General features: G+C 39.7%; 1 protein-coding gene across 1 annotated transcript in view; it reads right to left on the bottom strand.

Annotated features, from left to right (window-relative positions):
* Nucleotides 1–922: 922 nt before the first annotated feature.
* Nucleotides 923–18,943, bottom strand: part of LOC128645823 (cysteine and histidine-rich domain-containing protein 1) — a 62,162-nt gene continuing 44,141 nt past the window's right edge. The window contains exons 6-12 of the mRNA XM_053699097.1: nucleotides 16,583–16,686; nucleotides 16,449–16,504; nucleotides 9,923–9,993; nucleotides 9,579–9,690; nucleotides 2,377–2,487; nucleotides 2,033–2,095; nucleotides 923–1,764 (exon numbers count right to left, since the gene is read on the bottom strand). Of these exons, the coding sequence (XP_053555072.1) occupies nucleotides 1,546–1,764; nucleotides 2,033–2,095; nucleotides 2,377–2,487; nucleotides 9,579–9,690; nucleotides 9,923–9,993; nucleotides 16,449–16,504; nucleotides 16,583–16,686 (736 nt within the window). The 3' untranslated portion in view covers nucleotides 923–1,545. The remainder of the gene's footprint in view (nucleotides 1,765–2,032; nucleotides 2,096–2,376; nucleotides 2,488–9,578; nucleotides 9,691–9,922; nucleotides 9,994–16,448; nucleotides 16,505–16,582; nucleotides 16,687–18,943) is intronic.

Below are 18,943 nucleotides of genomic sequence, written 5' to 3'. Positions count from 1 at the left end.
CTCAGCAACACAGGGGGTGTCAGAAAGTAATGCTGAATTCCATGTGGGACCCCAACTGAAAGCAGAAGTGCTGTCACTTTTGGAGTACAGTTGAAACAATATGGGGCTGCCAAACCAGGAATGCTTAGGCTGTGAATGTGATGCAGCTGAATTCAATTTGGAACTGCCAACAGAGCCACTGTCAGTATGAGGGTACAGCTGAATATTATGTAGGGATGCTAATTTAGGGGCACTTAGTCTAAGGGTACCCCAGATGTGGTGCTGTCAGCTAAAGGGTACAGAGACAGTGATGGTAAAGCTGAATTCAAAGCAAGGTAAAGCAAAGCCTGTTTGGTGTGATTATACAGCTGGATTCTATGTGGAATTAATTATTTAATGCAGTCGCTGCCAATGTGGGGGTACAGCTGAATTCTAAATTATACTACAAATTTAGGGCACTGCAAACTCAGTGTAGTTCTCATTGAATTAAGCATTTGTAATTTGAGGTGTACAGAGGAGTGTAGAGTGTAGCTGAACTGAATGCCACGCTGCCAAATCAGGGGCAACCAACTACCAGTGTGAAGGTTAAGATGAATGTAATATTGGGTTACCAACTTAGGGTAGCAAGGTATGTCACTGTGGGATTACAGCTGAACTAATTGTGGTGCTGCCAACACAGGGCACAGAGAATGTGAGTGTAAGAGAAGAGCAGAAGTCTATAAGCGGAAGCAAATCTAGGGGTGCAGGGTCACTTAACGCAAGGTGTTGACGCGTCAGGGGTACAGAGACCATCAGAGTGAGAGTACAGTAAGGTCACCAACTCAGCACTTTAATGTTAGGTATAGCTGACCTTTATGTGCGGCTGTCAAATTACCAATGTACAGTTACAGTGTTCTAATCATAGACTTTCTAACAAACAAAAAAATAAACACAAACACAAAGGTCACTACAAAATAAGTACAAATATTTAATGTGCAATTAATCACAGAATAAAAATGCAGTAAGGTACAGTTTGGAAAGTGGGAGAGTAATGTATAAGTGGAAGAATATGGGAGAGGAAGCTCGCAAACATGGGTATGATGGAGGATACGGCAGGCCACAGAGTGGTGCAAGATTAAGGAAAATATAAAAAGAGATGGTTGTTATGAACAAGGGAGAAAAGTAGCAAGAAATTAAGGTGAGGAAAAAGGATTCAAGAGTAGAAAAGAAAAAGTATGAAAGGCAGAAAGGTTTGACAATAGGAGATATCTATGATTTCTAGTAGTAACGTGGTACAGAATGCTATAAAGAATAGTAACACCTGGACAGACATAGTAATGAGCAAGAGTGAGGGTTACACATAGTTACGCTATTTAGCTGGAACTAGTGATGATGTAGAACATTTGTTAAAAGAGTTGTAAACTGTATGAAAAGGGAAAAGTGAACAGATAATGTAGATTGTGAAGATGCAGGGCGCCCAGAAAAGATAAACTGCAAAATGGCAAAACAGGAGCAACAGAGGAGGAGTGAAAACAACAACAGCAGATTAAAGGCAGGTGTGATGGGATAGTATTTTGGAAGCTCTTCTCATTCACTGAACTCCTCATCCTCAGACCAGCTGAGATCATCATCAGACTCCTCCTCTCTATAATGCGGCTCCTCTGGTGTCTTCTGCGGCTCATCCTCAGGAAGGCTCTGGGAGATGTTGAGCTCCAGACGTGCCCATGTCACAGGGTCTGACTTCTTTAGTGTGATCTCCACCTTTGTAGGTAGCAAATTCACAAAACTTTTTTCCACATCAACTACCTGGATAATCACAAAGGAGAATCCTAAACGTAGGCAGCAGCACAGGGTATAATTTATCAGCAAACAGAAGGGAGAAACACAAACTGGTAACCGTGGTGGAGATATTTATGGGAGAGAACACATAGGAAAATGAATGAGCATATTGGAAAGTATGTTAAAGGGAGTTTCACAGGAACATGAAGAACTTTGCATTTGTGGATTTGTTAAATGTTGCAGACAATAATTTTAGAGTGTAGAATTGTGCTTTTATCTCCTTTCTGACACTTACACCCCACAGCTCCAGCTGCTTTTTGAACTCACAAGACCCTTGAAAGGAGATCTGAATGTCCAGCTGAGGAGACACAAGTAAAGATTACCACAGTTTTATTTTGCACAGTGACCTCCAACCAGTATTCCCAAAAACTATGGCTGCTCAGTAGTTTTCTACACCAGTTTATATATTCCTTAACAATTTATCAGTATATTTACAAAATTACATTAGAGTCCACTCACTTATCTGATTGTTGCAGTTAATTACAAATACATAGTGTGATGTAACTGACTATTCCATCCTAAAATCAACTTATTGCGTGCTACTGTTTTCTTTTCTTTTTGTCATTGGCTCTCTCTTACCCCAGTGCGATTGGCCAGAATTTGGCTGTTCTCTGGTATTGCTGTCTTGGCATATATTGTAATAACAACAACGCTACTTGTCTGGTGCCAATCATAACGACAGGAGACAGCCTGAAAGTGAAGATCATATATGAGCATCTTGGTAAAGACAGAAAGACCACAGTCACCAGTATAATGAATCAGAATTATAACATTACTATAAATACAATAGAAAGCCCTGCATGAATCCTCAATAGAAATAAGACAAAATGATCATAAACTAGATTTAAAAGTTGTGTGTTTCAGATTTAAAGGGATAGTAAAAACCATGAGATTTTGATAAAAAATTTTTTAGTTATGTGTATGCAATATATTTTCATTATTTATTTTGGTCCTTTTTCATATAATTTAGCTCTGAAAATTGAGCAATTTGTAATTCTCAAATTGGAATGCCACTGCTGACTTATCGAGGTGAACTCTGCTACATATATGTCGCAAATTGGCTTTATCAGCTAACAACTGCAAAACAATGCATTTTATATCAACTTTATGACTGGGACTAGCCTTGTTGTCTGTGGACTAAAGCCCAGATTGGCTCCTCCAAATAAGGAAAATGGTGTGTGGAGTTTGGCTATTAGAAGAAAAACATAATTTATGTAAGAACTTACCTGATAAATTCATTTCTTTCATATTAGCAAGAGTCCATGAGCTAGTGACGTATGGGATATACATTCCTACCAGGAGGGGCAAAGTTTCCCAAACCTCAAAATGCCTATAAATACACCCCTCACCACACCCACAAATCAGTTTAACGAATAGCCAAGAAGTGGGGTGATAAGAAAAAAGTGCGAAAGCATAAAAAATAAGGAATTGGAATAATTGTGCTTTATACAAAAAAATCATAACCACCACAAAAAAGGGTGGGCCTCATGGACTCTTGCTAATATGAAAGAAATGAATTTATCAGGTAAGTTCTTACATAAATTATGTTTTCTTTCATGTAATTAGCAAGAGTCCATGAGCTAGTGACGTATGGGATAATGACTACCCAAGATGTGGATCTTTCCACGCAAGAGTCACTAGAGAGGGAGGGATAAAATAAAGACAGCCAATTCCTGCTGAAAATAATCCACACCCAAAATAAAGTTTAAATGAAAACATAAGCAGAAGATTCAAACTGAAACAGCTGCCTGAAGTACTTTTCTACCAAAAACTGCTTCAGAAGAAGAAAACACATCAAAATGGTAGAATTTAGTAAAAGTATGCAAAGAAGACCAAGTTGCTGCTTTGCAAATCTGATCAACCGAAGCTTCATTCCTAAACGCCCAGGAAGTAGAAACTGACCTAGTAGAATGAGTTGTAATCCTCTGAGGCGGAGTTTTACCCGACTCAGCATAGGCATGATGAATTAAAGATTTCAACCAAGATGCCAAAGAAATGGCAGAAGCTTTCTGGCCTTTTCTAGAACCGGAAAAGATGACAAATAGACTAGAAGTCTTTCGGAAAGTCTTAGTAGCTTCAACATAATATTTCAAAGCTCTAACAACATCCAAAGAATGCAATGATTTCTCCTTAGAATTCTTAGGATTAGGGCATAATGAAGGAACTACAATTTCTCTACTAATGTTGTTGGAATTCACAACCTTAGGTAAAAATTCAAAAGAAGTTCACAACACTGCCTTATCCTGATGAAAAATCAGAAAAGGAGACTCACAAGAAAGAGCAGACAATTCAGAGACTCTTCTGGCAGAAGAGATGGCCAAAAGGAACAAAACTTTCCAAGAAAGTAATTTAATGTCCAATGAATGCATAGGTTCAAACGGAGGAGCTTGAAGAGCCCCCAGAACCAAATTCAAACTCCAAGGAGGAGAAATTGACTTAATGACAGGTTTTATACGAACCAAGGCTTGTACAAAACAATGAATATCAGGAAGATTAGCAATCTTTCTGTGAAAAAGAACAGAAAGAGCAGAGATTTGACCTTTCAAGGAACTTGCGGACAAACCTTTATCTAAACCATCCTGAAGAAACTGTAAAATTCTCGGAATTCTAAAAGAATGCCAGGAAAAATGATGAGAAAGACACCAAGAAATATAAGTCTTCCAGACTCTATAATATATCTCTCTAGATACAGATTTACGAGTCTGTAACATAGTATTAATCACAGAGTCAGAGAAACCTCTTTGACCAAGAATCAAGCGTTCAATCTCCATACCTTTAAATTTAAGGATTTGAGATCCTGATGGAAAAAAGGACCTTGCGACAGAAGGTCTGGTCTTAACGGAAGAGTCCACGGTTGGCAAGAGGCCATCCGGACAAGATCCGCATACCAAAACCTGTGAGGCCATGCTGGAGCTACCAGCAGAACAAACGAGCATTCCTTCAGAATCTTGGAGATCACTCTTGGAAGAAGAACTAGAGGCGGAAAGATATAGGCAGGATGATACTTCCAAGGAAGTGATAATGCATCCACTGCCTCCGCCTGAGGTTCCCGGGATCTGGACAGATACCTGGGAAGTTTCTTGTTTAGATGAGAAGCCATCAGATCTATTTCTGGAAGTTCCCACATTTGAACAATCTGAAGAAATACCTCTGGGCGAAGAGACCATTCGCCCGGATGCAACGTTTGGCGACTGAGATAATCCGCTTCCCAATTGTCTATTCCTGGAATATGAACCGCAGAGATTAGACAGGAGCTGGATTCCGCCCAAACCAGAATTCGAGATACTTCTTTCATAGCCAGAGGACTGTGAGTCCCTCCTTGATGATTGATGTATGCCACAGTTGTGACATTGTCTGTCTGAAAACAAATGAACGATTCTCTCTTCAGAAGAGGCCAAGACTGAAGAGCTCTGAAAATTGCATGGAGTTCCAAAATATTGATCGGTAATCTCACCTCCTGAGATTCCCAAACCCCTTGTGCTGTCAGAGACCCCCACACAGCTCCCCAACCTGTAAGACTTGCATCTGTTGAAATTACAGTCCAGGTCGGAAGAACAAAAGAAGCCCCCTGAACTAAACGATGGTGATCTGTCCACCACAGTGTCGTACAATCGGTTTTAAAGATACTAATTGAGATATCTTTGTGTAATCCCTGCACCATTGGTTCAGCATACAGAGCTGAAGAGGTCGCATGTGAAAACGAGCAAAGGGGATCGCGTCCGATGCAGCAGTCATAAGACCTAGAATTTCCATGCATAAGGCTACCGAAGGGAATGATTGTGACTGAAGGTTTTGACAAGCTGAAATCAATTTTAGACGTCTCTTGTCTGTCAAAGACAGAGTCATGGACACTGAATCTATCTGGAAACCCAAAAAGGTTACCCTTGTCTGAGGAATCAATGAACTTTTTAGTGAATTGATCCTCCAACCATGATTTTGAAGAAACAACAAAAGTCGATTCGTATGAAATTCTGCTAAATGTGAAGACTGAGCAAGTACCAAGATATCGTCCAAATAAGGAAATACCACAATACCCTGTTCTCTGATTACAGATAGAAGGGCACCGAGAACCTTTGTAAAAATTCTTGGAGCTGTTGCTAGGCCAAACGGCAGAGCCACAAACTGGTAATGCTTGTCTAGGAAAGAGAATCTCAGAAACTGATAGTGAGCTGGATGAATCGGAATATGCAGATATGCATCCTGTAAATCTATTGTAGACATATAATGCCCTTGCTGAACAAAAGGCAGGATAGTCCTTACAGTTACCATTTTGAATGTTGGTATCCTTACATAACGATTCAATATTTTTAGATCCAGAACTGGTCTGAAGGAATTCTCCTTCTTTGGTACAATGAAGAGATTCGAATAAAACCCCAGCCCCTGTTCCAGAACTGGAACTGGCATAATTACTCCAGCCAACTCTAGATCTGAAACACATTTCAGAAATGCTTGAGCTTTCGCTGGGTTTACTGGGACACGGGAAAGAAAGAATCTCTTTGCAGGAGGTCTTATCTTGAAACCAATTCTGTACCCTTCTGAAATAATGTTCTGAATCCAAAGATTGTGAACAGAATTGATCCAAATTTCTTTGAAAAAACGTAATCTGCCCCCTACCAGCTGAGCTGGAATGAGGGCCGCACCTTCATGTGGACTTAGGAGCTGGCTTTGCTTTTCTAGAAAGCTTGGATTTATTCCAGACTGGAGATGGTTTCCAAACTGAAACTGCTCCTGAGGATGAAGTATCAGGCTTTTGTTCTTTGTTGAAACGAAAGGAACGAAAACGATTATTAGCCCTGTTTTTACCCTTAGATTTTTTATCCTGTGGTAAAAAAGTTCCTTTCCCACCAGTAACAGTTGAGATAATAGAATCCAACTGAGAACCAAATAATTTATTACCCTGGAAAGAAAGGGAGAGTAGAGTCGATTTAGAAGACATATCAGCATTCCAAGTTTTAAGCCATAAAGCTCTTCTAGCTAAAATAGCTAGAGACATAAACCTGACATCAACTCTGATAATAACAAAAATGGCATCACAGATAAAATTATTAGCATGTCGAAGAAGAATAATAATGTTATGAGAATCATGATCTGTTACTTGTTGCGCTAAAGTTTCCAACCAAAAAGTTGAAGCTGCAGCAACATCCGCCAAAGATATAGCAGGTCTAAGAAGATTACCTGAACACAAATAAGCTTTTCTTAGAAAGGATTCAATTTTCCTATCTAAAGGATCCTTAAAGGAAGTACCATCTGCCGTAGGAATAGTAGTACGTTTAGCAAGGGTAGAGATAGCCCCATCAACTTTAGGGATTTTGTCCCAAAACTCTAATCTGTCAGACGGCACAGGATATAATTGCTTAAAACGTTTAGAAGGAGTAAATGAATTACCCAATTTATTCCATTCCATGGAAATTACTTCAGAAATAGCACCAGGAACAGGAAAAACTTCTGGAATAACTACAGGAGATTTAAAGACCTTGTCTAAATGTTTAGATTTAGTATCAAGAGGACCAGAATCCTCAATTTCTAATGCAATTAGGACTTCTTTAAGTAAAGAACGAATAAATTCCATTTTAAATAAATATGAAGATTTATCAGCATCAACCTCTAAAACAGAATCCTCTGAACTAGAAGAATCATTAGAATCAGAATGATGATGTTCATTTAAAAATTCATCTGGATAAAGAGAAGTTTTAAAACACTTTTTATGTTTACTAGAAGGAGGAATAACAGACATAGCCTTCTTAATAGATTCAGCAACAAAATCTCTTATGTTATCAGGAACACTCTGAACATTAGATGTTGATGGAACTGCAACAGGTAATGGTATTTTACTAAAGGAAATATTTTCTGCATTAACAAGTTTGTCATGACATTTAATACAAACAACAGCTGGAGGAACAGCTACCAAAAGTTTACAGCAGATACACTTAGCTTTGGTAGTTCCAGCACCAGGCAGCGATTTTCCTGAAGTATCTTCTGACATCTTGCAATATGTAAGAGAAAAAACAACATATAAAGCAAAATTGATCAAATTCCTTAAATGACAGTTTCAGGAATGGGAAAAAATGCCAAAGAACAAGCTTCTAGCAACCAGAAGCAATGAAAAATGAGACTTAAATAATGTGGAGACAAAAGCGACGCCCATATTTTTTTAGCGCCAAATAAGACGCCCACATTATTTGGCGCCTAAATGCTTTTGGCGCCAAAAAAAAAGCGAAACATCCGGAACGCCGACATTTTTGGCGCAAAAGAACGTCAAAAAATGACGCAACTTCCGGCGACACGTATGACGCCGAAAACAGAAAAGATTTTTTGCGCCAAAAACGTCTGCGCCAAGAATGACGCAATAAAATGAAGCATTTTCAGCCCACAGGGAAAAAGTCTAATTTTTTAAGGTAAGAAAAAATGATTGATTCAAATGCATTATCCCAAATATGAAACTGACTGTCTGAAAATAAGGAATGTTGAACATCCTGAGTCAAGGCAAATAAATGTTTGAATACATATATTTAGAACTTTATAAAAAAAGCGCCCAACCATAGCTTAGAGTGTCACAGAAAATAAGACTTACTTACCCCAGGACACTCGTCTACATGTTGTAGAAAGCCAAACCAGTACTGAAACAAAAATCAGCAGAGGTAATGGTATATATATAAGAGTATATCGTCGATCTGAAAAGGGAGGTAAGAGATGAATCTCTACGACCGATAACAGAGAACCTATGAAATAGACCCCGTAGAAGGAGATCATTGCATTCAAATAGGCAATACTCTCCTCACATCCCTCTGACATTCACTGCACGCTGAGAGGAAAACCGGGCTCCAACCTGTTGCGGAGCGCATATCAACGTAGAATCTAGCACAAACTTACTTCACCACCGAGGCAAAGTTTGTAAAACTGATTTGTGGGTGTGGTGAGGGGTGTATTTATAGGCATTTTGAGGTTTGGGAAACTTTGCCCCTCCTGGTAGGAATGTATATCCCATACGTCACTAGCTCATGGACTCTTGCTAATTACATGAAAGAAAATTACAGTAAAAACTTTGTTAATTTGTTTTAAAAAACTTGGCAGATATGTTATTCTTTATCAAAACAACATAAATGTATTGTAATAACAAGGTGTTTACTGCCCTTTAACTAGAATCTTATTGACAATATACTTTAATATGCAAAAATACTTCTAAAAGAGTTATTGCATGTCCTGTGATCATTTTATGCATGCACACAGCACAGCTCCCAAGGCATACATAGGTAAGCTAAATTCACATGTATCTGGTAGTCTTGTATGCTCGCAGTACTTGTGATGTCACACATGACATCATCATTGGCATTCGGCGCATGAGCATGTAAGCTGGAGACTAGAAGGTCCAGGGGCAATTGTATAACTACTTCCTTACTGGAACAGTGGTTAATTCATGAAATAGATGATAGGGACAAATATTGTAAGGGAACTGAAGAATGCTGGAATATAATATGCATACGAGTATCCTTAGAATAGAGTCTTGTCAGTGTAATAATAAGGTGCACTAATTTGCTAGAACTTTTCATTATTACACAAATGTCACATGGAAACCACGTGTTTAACCCCTGCATAGAGGTGAAACATATAGCTTGCTCACTAGATGTGTTTCCAAGCTGGTTCTGCATAAGACATGACTGGAATCATATTCAGGAACAACACTGAGGTGGGAGATTTTGAACTATGTATTGAAATACTTTGCTGTGTCCTTATTGCTTTCCACAATGAATCATTTTTACATTTGCTATTTTCCTTGTCCTTACCTGCTTCCCAGCTATTTGCACCCACAGATGTTTCCCAGTGCTGCAGCCGCGCTGATCCAAAAATTCATTAAAGTCACTAGTTTTAATACAACAGCAGGACCAGAATTTCATACTGCACAGAGACAAGCACAGAGACAATGAGTCATAAAGAAGTTGTCTTGGTAAGATAAGAGTTAATGCAAACAAATAACTGTGCTGGAGAGACAAAGGATGGGACAGTTGATGTTAGGAGGTCTCTATGTGTGGGATAAGAGCAGTGTTATATAATGAAGATGAAGCCTGAACAAGCCTGTATGTACTGACAATAAGTGCTAAATGATCAGATGGGACAATTCATTACTTACCCTTCATGAAACACTGGCACCCCAGGGTGAAAAATGCAGGTCCCAGCATCACTATCTGGTCCGTTATAAATCTGCAGTAACAAGAAAAAACACAGGTTAAAGCAGTAAATGTCTATATATAATTATATAGAAAATCATCAGCTGAATAAGTGCACCTCTTGGTGTTGCATAGTATTATTCATGAGCTAGGTCAGTCCTGGGGATGACCCAGCTAATCAGTGCAAATTATACAATATATATATATACTATATACTGTGTATTTATATGGTTATATATATATATATATATAGTACTTTGTTACAGCTGTTTAAATATTTAAACTGGCAGAAATACTTTTTAACACAACTGACGTTTAAGAAACAATTACTCATAAAAAATCCCATCAGTGGTGGCTCTATGGTGGTGCTATGCACTTTCAAACGCACAACGCCATGGGCTCCATGTATTATGTTCACCACCTTTGTTAGCTCTCCCTAAAAACAATTAAAGAGATATGAAACCCAAAATCTTTCTTTCATGACTCATACAGATCACACAGTTTTCAATTTACATCTGTTTTCTAATTTACTTCATTCTCTTTGTATCCTTTGTTGAAGAAGCAGTAATGCACTACCAGGAGTTAGCTGAAACCCAATGACAAACAGGCATATATGTGCAGCCACCAATCAGCAGCTTTTGAGCCTAGCTAATTATACTTTTCAACAAAGGACACAAAGAGAACAAAACAAATTAGATAATAAAAATAAATTGTAAAACTAGAAATTAACAAACAAATATAAGGAATTTCTATATCTTGGCTCACATCCCTGGGTAATGCTTACCAGTGAGAAACCCTCTCCCAAAGGGCCGTGGACAGAAAAGACCACTCCCCTGATTACCTATAAAGGTAATCTGGACCCATTCCCCTTATCCTCTTAGAGATGTTCAGCCTAAAAAGGTGGAAAAGGAAATAAGGGAAGGGAAACCTGGTAAGCATTACATAGGGATATGAACCAAGATATAGAAATTGCTTATATTTAGGGACAAAACTACAGGGGGTGCAGAGGTTACAATTGCGACTGGGCCCCCAAGGGTGTGGGCCCAGCTAAAAATATATATATTTTTTTTAATGAAAATCGTTGACCTGCCACTGCCTGCACTGATATCATGTGAGTGTGACATAATGCTTCACTAGTGTCTCTGACTACAGGGGTTAGTGTTTCTGTTTTACCCATTGGTGTTTATGTGTGTGTGTATGTTTGTGTGTGTATGTGACTGTGTGTGTATTTACGCATGTGTGTGTGTGTGTATGTGTGTGTATGTTTGTGTGTATGTATGTATGTATGTGTATTTATGCATGTATGTGTGTGTGTATGTGTATGTGTATGTTTGTGGAACCAACAAATTACAGACCTTGTTACTACAGCATGTGGGGAGGGGGTAAACAGTAGTGTCACTATACAGTACCACTATATACAGTATGGAGGGGCTGTACTATTTCACAGACTACTGTGGTCACTTTATAAAGTACTGGGGCAGGTAGAGGAAGGCCAGCCATTTCACCGGCAGATTACAGACTGTGTCACTGACTCACTATATACAGTACTGGTGGGTTAAACAGTGTCACTATCTACAGTAATATGGGGTCAGACCATCTCTCAGACTATGGGCACAGGGTACCTCCTTTTGCAGACATGTAATCTGATTCACATTTTTTTCTGCGTTAAATGTTAAAAAAAAAAGAAAAAGATATGTATCAAATTCACTTTTTTTGGGGGGGGCTCTTTTTAGATTCTTGCACCTGGGCCCTGTGGTTTCTAGTTACGCCTCTGCTTATATTTGTTTGTTAATTTCTAGTGATCTTGGCCCTTCCTGGTAATGCTTACCAGTGAGAAGAAAATAAAGCAATATAAATAAGTAAACATTGGGGGGGGGTAAAAAAATAAGCCAAACAAAGAGAAAATGCAGCATAAGAAGTTTATTAGGAAACCACGGATAAGACTTTTTGTCCACATTTTACTGTAGAAGACTGTCGCACATCCAACATGTAATGTGAAACAAATATATGTGCAGAACTCCAGACTGCCGCTTGACATATCTTCCATAGTGAAGCATCTGCTTGCAAAGCCCATGATGTTGACACTGCCCGTGTAGAATGTGCCTTAAGCCCAACTGGAACTAGTTGATTTTTTTGTTTATAGGCATGTGTGAAGGCAACGTACCACATCAAGTCAGTATAATGGCTTTCCTGGAGAATCTTGAATCTCTGGACAAAAAGATGGTAACACAATGTCCTGTGATTTATGAAAATCAGAGACTACCTTTGGTAAAAACTCAGGAACTGTGCGCAAAACAACTTTGTCTTTATTAAAAGCCAGAAAAGGTTCTTTAACAGATAAAGTTTGTAATTCAGAGACTCTTCTTGCAGATGTAACTTCAATCAAAAATATGTGAGAAACCAGAGAGAGATCTCTCTAATGGGTTCAAAAGGGTATTTCCATTAAAGCTTCCAAGACCAAAAGAAGGTCCCATGTTGGAACGATTGATTTTGTAGAAGGCTGAATATGAGCCAAGGCCTGAAAGAATTGATGAACCAATGGTTTCTGTGCCCACTTGATGCCAGAAATGGCTGAGATAGCAGACACTTGAACCTTTAATGTCCTAGCCCAAAGACCTCTCAAGAAACCTTCTTGTAGAAAATCCAATAAATTATGTAACTTAATATTGGCAGTAGAAGCATTATGCTGAATCATCCATGCTGAAAATGTATTCCATACTCTGTAATAAGCTGAGGAAGTAACCTTCTTTCTAGCCTGGAGTAAAATTTGAATAACTGAATCTGACATATTAAGTTGTCTATATCTTGTGATCTCAGCAACCATACCGTCAGGTTTAAGCGTTGAGATGTTGGATGTAACTACCATTTTGTTTGAGACAGAGGAACTCATCTTAGATAATCTGCCTGAACATTCTGCAGACCAGGAAGGTGAGAGGCAGATATCCCCTTCAGATTCTTCTGTGCCCAAATGAAAATGGGCGATACTTCCTTGAAAGCCTGTAAACTCCTTGTTCCTCCCTGAAAGAGAATGTAGTACCTTGTTGTCCTGTTGTCTGTTAGAACTTTTACTGAATTTCCCTGGAGTTGTTTCCGAAAATGAAGTAATGTTTGCAGGAAGGGACTGAAGACTTCTTTGCCATAATCCCTGTGCATATCTTTCCTGGCACATGGCTCCCCAGTCGAACTTGCTGGAATCTGTCTGTATAATTATCCAATCTGGTTCCACCAGAGGAAAGCCTCTGGAAAGGTTTTCTTTCTGAAACCACCAATGTAGACATCTTCTTAAGTCCACTGGAAAATGAATCTGCTGATTGAGTCCCAAGTGTCTTAAGTAAAATCTTCTAAACTGGATCTGAAAAGCATCCTCTATCTTGCCCATTTCACCAGATGGATGAGGGAAGACAGGTGACCCAATAGTTGCATCCATATTCAAGCTGTTAAGTGAGATGATTTTTAAAAGCTTCTTGAAGTAAGCTATCAAATTTTTCCTTCTTTGTGGGGACACAGAGACTAGTGCATTCTTTGTATCGAACTGTGCCCCTAGAAAAAATTATGGACTGAGTTGGCTGAAGCTGACTCATTTGTAGATTTATCAACCATTCAAACTCCTGTACGGTATGAATTAGCTGTTCTTTGTGACACTCTGCCTGTTGAATGGTGTTGGAGATCAAGAGAAAGTCGTCCAGATAATGTATCACAAATAGACCCCTGACTCTTAGCTCTGCAATTAGAGGAACTAGGGTCTTTTTAAATACTCGAGGTGCTGTGGATATGCCAAATGTAAGGGCAGTGAACTGGTATTGTCTTCTTCCTATGGCAAACCTTAGAAATTGACTGTGAACTTCTGTGATAGGAATGTGGAAACACACATCCTTCAGATCTACTGATAATAGATATGCCCCTGGAAGCACTGTGTTTATCACTGTTATAAGTAATTCCATTTTGAGTTTTTTGACCTCCAGAAAGGAATTTAAATGCCTGAGATCCAGAACTGGTCTCTAGGAATTGTTCTTATTCTTTACTAGAACTAGAGGAGAATAGAAACCTTGAAATCGTTGGCATGGCCAAACCTCCTGAATCACCTCCTGTTCCAAAAGTTTCTGAAGAAACTGCAGACTTACCTGATGTTTAATTTCGTTCTCTGGGAGTGGTAATGTTACAAAGCAAGGAATTGGAGGCTTCTTCTTGAACTCCAGAGTATATCCACTCTTAAGGATCTGTAATACCCATTTGTCTGAAATTACCTTTGTCCAGATGTCTCAGAATCTGGAAAGCCTTCCTCCCAAAGGCATCTGGACAGGAGTACCTTAATTGTTAACTGTTCTGATGAAAATTTGTCTCCCTGGTACGACCACTACCTCTTGCGTGTACCTGTGTTTTCCAGTCTGGATTAAGAAAGGACTCCCTACTGAAAGAAGTTTTCAAATTTTGATATTGATTTTTCTGTCTATATGAAAAAGACTTGTTAAATCTTGGTGCCTGGGGAAGAAATCAACGTTTCCCCCCTGAACGCTTTGAGATCAAGGTATCAAGCTATTTACCAAATAACACGTTACCTTTAAATGGTAGGCACAGTAAATTAAACTTGGAACTGGGATCGGCCTCCCAGTGACGTAGCCAAAGTGCCCTTCTTACCATGTTAGCTGTATTCATGGATCTGGCCGTCAAATGTAGCATCTCAGAAGCAGCAGATAATGAAAAGGCAAAAGCTTTCTTTAAATCTGAAATAAAAGGCATAAATGATTGCACATCTTGAGAGGCAGAAATACTTTGCATGAAATTAGTAGACCAGGTATCTGTAGCTTTAAAGACAGAAAATAAAGCCAAAAGAGGATGTAAAACAGCTCCTTGTTGTAAATAAAGCTTTTTAAGACTATGCTCCATTTTTCTTTCTATTAGATCTCTAAAAGCACCAGCGACATCTATAGGAAATAACATTTTCTTAGTTAATCCTAAAATTGCTGCATCAATTTTAGGTGTAGTAGAAAGTGAAGTGGTTTTGGCAAAGGAAAATGTTTTAATAATTTCTCTGAAACATTAAGCTGTTTTTCATTCTTTAAAAATTCCTCCAAATAAATCTTCTTTATAGATTAAGTTATTGGAAAGGTCTCCAAAGAATCTGCTTTAGATTTAAACCAGTCTGAAGATACAGAAGGTTGTTCATCTTCAACACCTAAAGTCTCTTTGATGCATTTAATAAATTCACATGTAGCAGTATCAAACATAGAAGGATCATTTGAATGAACTGAAGAAGCCTTGCTCTCAGAATCAGTGTCAAAAAGTTGAACACCCTCAGAACCATGCTCACCAGAAAATGTATTAGCACTTCCACTAAAAAGTTGAAAAAGGCAATCTTTACATAATTTCTTTCTGCCAACAGGGTTTTTCACATAATGCACAGACAGGCTTAGGCTCGTGCTCAAGCTCAGGGCTAAAAAAATAAAATAAAAGCCCCCATAAGAAAAAATGGTTTTAAAATAACATTTTGCAAACAGTAGCAAAAAACAGAAGACAAAAAATATTTAGAAAATAAAGAAGCCCAAATTCACAAAGTTGTATAAAAAAGTGCTCTGACATAACAGCACAACTTAGGGACTTATGGTGGAAAGGTAGGGAACCTGTATCGTTCAGCAACGCTTCAGGAAAAACTTGCACATCAAGGAAGGCAAACTGATACTGCCAAGCCCACGCCGAGATCATTTTGAAGTGCGCACACGCTTCGGAGAATCCTCAGGTGGAACCTCTGTGACGTCATTTCCGGTGATGTCACGGAACATGGCTGCTCCCATCAAAGGCCTCTTTAAGGAAGACCTATACAGCCGCTCCCACCAGCCAGGATCCATCCGCTGCAGGGGAAATAACAACCAGTCCCCAGGTAAGTTCCGGCAGCCACGCACTGCCCAGGATTGAAGAGGGTCTCCTAGTTCTGTCCACCTTGAAGGTAATCAGGGGAATGGTATTTTCTGTCTATGCCCCTTTGGGAGAGGGCTTCTCACTGGTAAGCATTACTAGGGAGGGCCAAGACAGTTGTTTAAAATTGCATGCTGTATCTGAATCATGAAATAAATTTGGGTTTCATGTCCCTTTAAGTTCTAGAACTGCCACTGCATCCCATAGATTTTTTAGGATGTTATAAAGTGTAACTGGGATATTCATTTGCATAAAGTGAGTGTTGGTAAAGGTGCTTTCTTCTATTCATTTTATACTAGTATTCAGTTAGTTCATGACTGACTAAATTGTCCTTGTCCAACCCTATTCAAACAATGTCTGCAAATGCAAATATAGACAATAGTGTTTGTTTACATGTGTAATGTTTGTACATAAGTATTTGTGTACCAGTGTTTTAAATGTGCACTAACCTACCACTCCTCTATCAATATATTTACTAATGTCTATCCTAAGTTCAAACATTTCATCTTTATTTTTTTTGTAATCCCTTTTGTACCGTGCAATACACAAATATATTAACATAGAAGTCAAGGCACTCACCTCCTTACACCCTGAATGTTTACACCTTGTCCCAATTGTCATGGTTTCAGTCTCAGCTGCAAAAGGAAAGATCAAGCTGAGCACCTCACGTGCACTTTCAAAACTCTAATCCATTTACTGCACTACACACTCACCCTTTTGTCCACTCTCATTTTTTGGTCCCAGCCTTAGTTTTTCCAGCTCCTGTTCAAGTGTCCGGGACACCTTGAGTACAAAAGGCATCATTGGCTCCTGTGCACTAAATATAAAAGTGTAACACATGTAGCATATGTATAATACTGTTAGCATGGCACATCTCCTGCTAAGTAGAAAAGTGGCACAATGTGCTTATGGATATCTACAAAATAAAAATATCCAGATATGATTTTTGTATGGTAATAATGACAAAATAATTAAAAACATAAATTATACTTACCTCATAATTTTATTTCCATTCTGGGGAGGAGAGTCAATGGCTTCATTCATTACTTTTGGGAATTAAGAACCTGGCCACCAGGAGGAGGCAAAGACACCCCAGCCAAAGACTTAAATACCTCCCCCACTCCCTTCATCCCCCATTCATTCTGCCGAGGGAACAAGGAACAGTAGGAGAAATATCAGGGTATAAATAGTGCCAGAAGAATAAAAATAAAATTTAGGTCCGCACACCGGAGTTACAGGCAGGAGTCGTGGAATCTCCTCCCCACGATGGAAATAAAATTATCATCAGGTAAGCATAATTTATGTTTTCCATCTAAAGGGGAGGAGAGTCCACGGCTTCATTCATTACTTTTGGGAAACATATACCCAAGCTTAGAGGACACTGAATGAAACCGAGAGGGTAAAAGGCGGACCCTAATCTGAGGGCAACTCAGCCTGTAAAACCTTTCTCCCAAAAGCAAAAACGTCAAATTTGTAAAACTTTGTAAAGATGTGTAAGGAGGACCAGGTAGCCGCCTTACAAATCTGCTCCATAGAGGCCTTATTCTTGAAGGCCCAAGACAAAGCCACAGCTCTAGTTGAATAAGCCGTGATCCTCTGAGGAGGCTTATGTCCCGCTGTCTCATAGGCCAAGCGAATCAAGCTCCTCAACCAAAAAGACAAAGAAGTAGAAAAGGCCCTCTGCCCCATGCACTTCCCGGAATACACCACAAAAAGAGATGTAGACTGTCTAATATCCTTTGTAGCCTGAAGATAGAACTTTAAGGCACAAACCACATCCAGATTAGGAAGTAACCTCTCCTTAGAAGAAGAATGGTTAGGACACAAAGAAGGAACAATTATTTCCTGATTGATGTTACGGTTAGACACCAACTTGGGAAGAAACCCCAAACCGATGCGAAGGACAGCCTTATCCGCATGAAAAACCAGGTAAGGAGGCTCGAATTGCAAGGCAGCGAGCTCAGATACTCTGTGTGCCGATGCAATAGCCAACAGGAAAAGAACCTTACATGACAGAATCTTAATATCAATGGAATGCATAGGCTCAAACAGAAACCTCTGCAATACCTTAAGGACCAAGTTTAAGCTCCATGGGGGAGCAGACTGCCTAAAGACAGGTCTGATTCTAGACAGAGCCTGAACAAAAGATTGAATATCAGGAAGCTCAGCGAATCTCCAGTGCAAAAAAGACTAATAATGCTGAAATCTGTCCCTTTAAGGAACTAGTGGCAAGACCCTTCTCCAAACCCTCCTGGAGAAAGGACAGAATCCTGGATACCTTCACCTTGTGCCAAGGATATCCATGCTTCTCACACTAGAACAAGTAAGTTCTCCACACCTTATGGTAGATGCGACGACTGGCTTCCTTGCCTGAACTAGAGTGTCAATCACACTTTCAGAAAAACCTCTCTTGGCTAACACCAAGCGTTCAATTTCCACACAGTCAGCCTCAGAGAAACAAGATTTTGATGTTGAAAGTAAAAGTTCCAGCAGATCCCTGCGACAGGGTAACCTCCATGGCGGAGAGGATGACATCCCCACCAGATCCGCAAACCACGTCCTTCACAGCCATGATGAAGCAATCAGGATGGCCGAAGCTCGCTCCTGTTTTATGAATGCCACTACACGAGGTAGAAGTGGTAACGGTGGAAAAATGTAAGCTAGGCTGAATCCCCAAGGCACCACTAAGGCATCTATGAGCTCTGCCTGGGCATCCCTCGACCTCGACCCATATCAGGGTAGCTTGCAATTGAGTCTGGATGCCATGAGATCTATCTCCAGCGTTCCCCATCTGAGACAATTCTCCGCACTTTGGGGTGAAGAGACCATTCCCCGGATGGAAGGATTGCCTGCTGAGAAAGTCCGCTTCCCAGTTGTCCACACCTGGAATGTGGATCGCTGAAAGCGAGCAGCTGTGGGACTCCACCCACTCCAAAATCCGAGACACCTCCCACATTGCTAGGGAGCTCCTCATACCCCCCTGAGGGTTGGTGTAAGCCACCGTGGTAATGTTGTCGGTCTGGAATCTGATGAAGCTGAACGACCCCAGAGGAGGTCACACCCTCAGAGCATTG

Source organism: Bombina bombina, chromosome 1, assembly GCF_027579735.1.
Source record: "Bombina bombina isolate aBomBom1 chromosome 1, aBomBom1.pri, whole genome shotgun sequence".
Lineage (NCBI taxonomy): Eukaryota > Metazoa > Chordata > Amphibia > Anura > Bombinatoridae > Bombina > Bombina bombina.
Note: the sequence above shows the minus strand (reverse complement) of the source record. Positions and strands in the feature narration are given on the sequence as shown.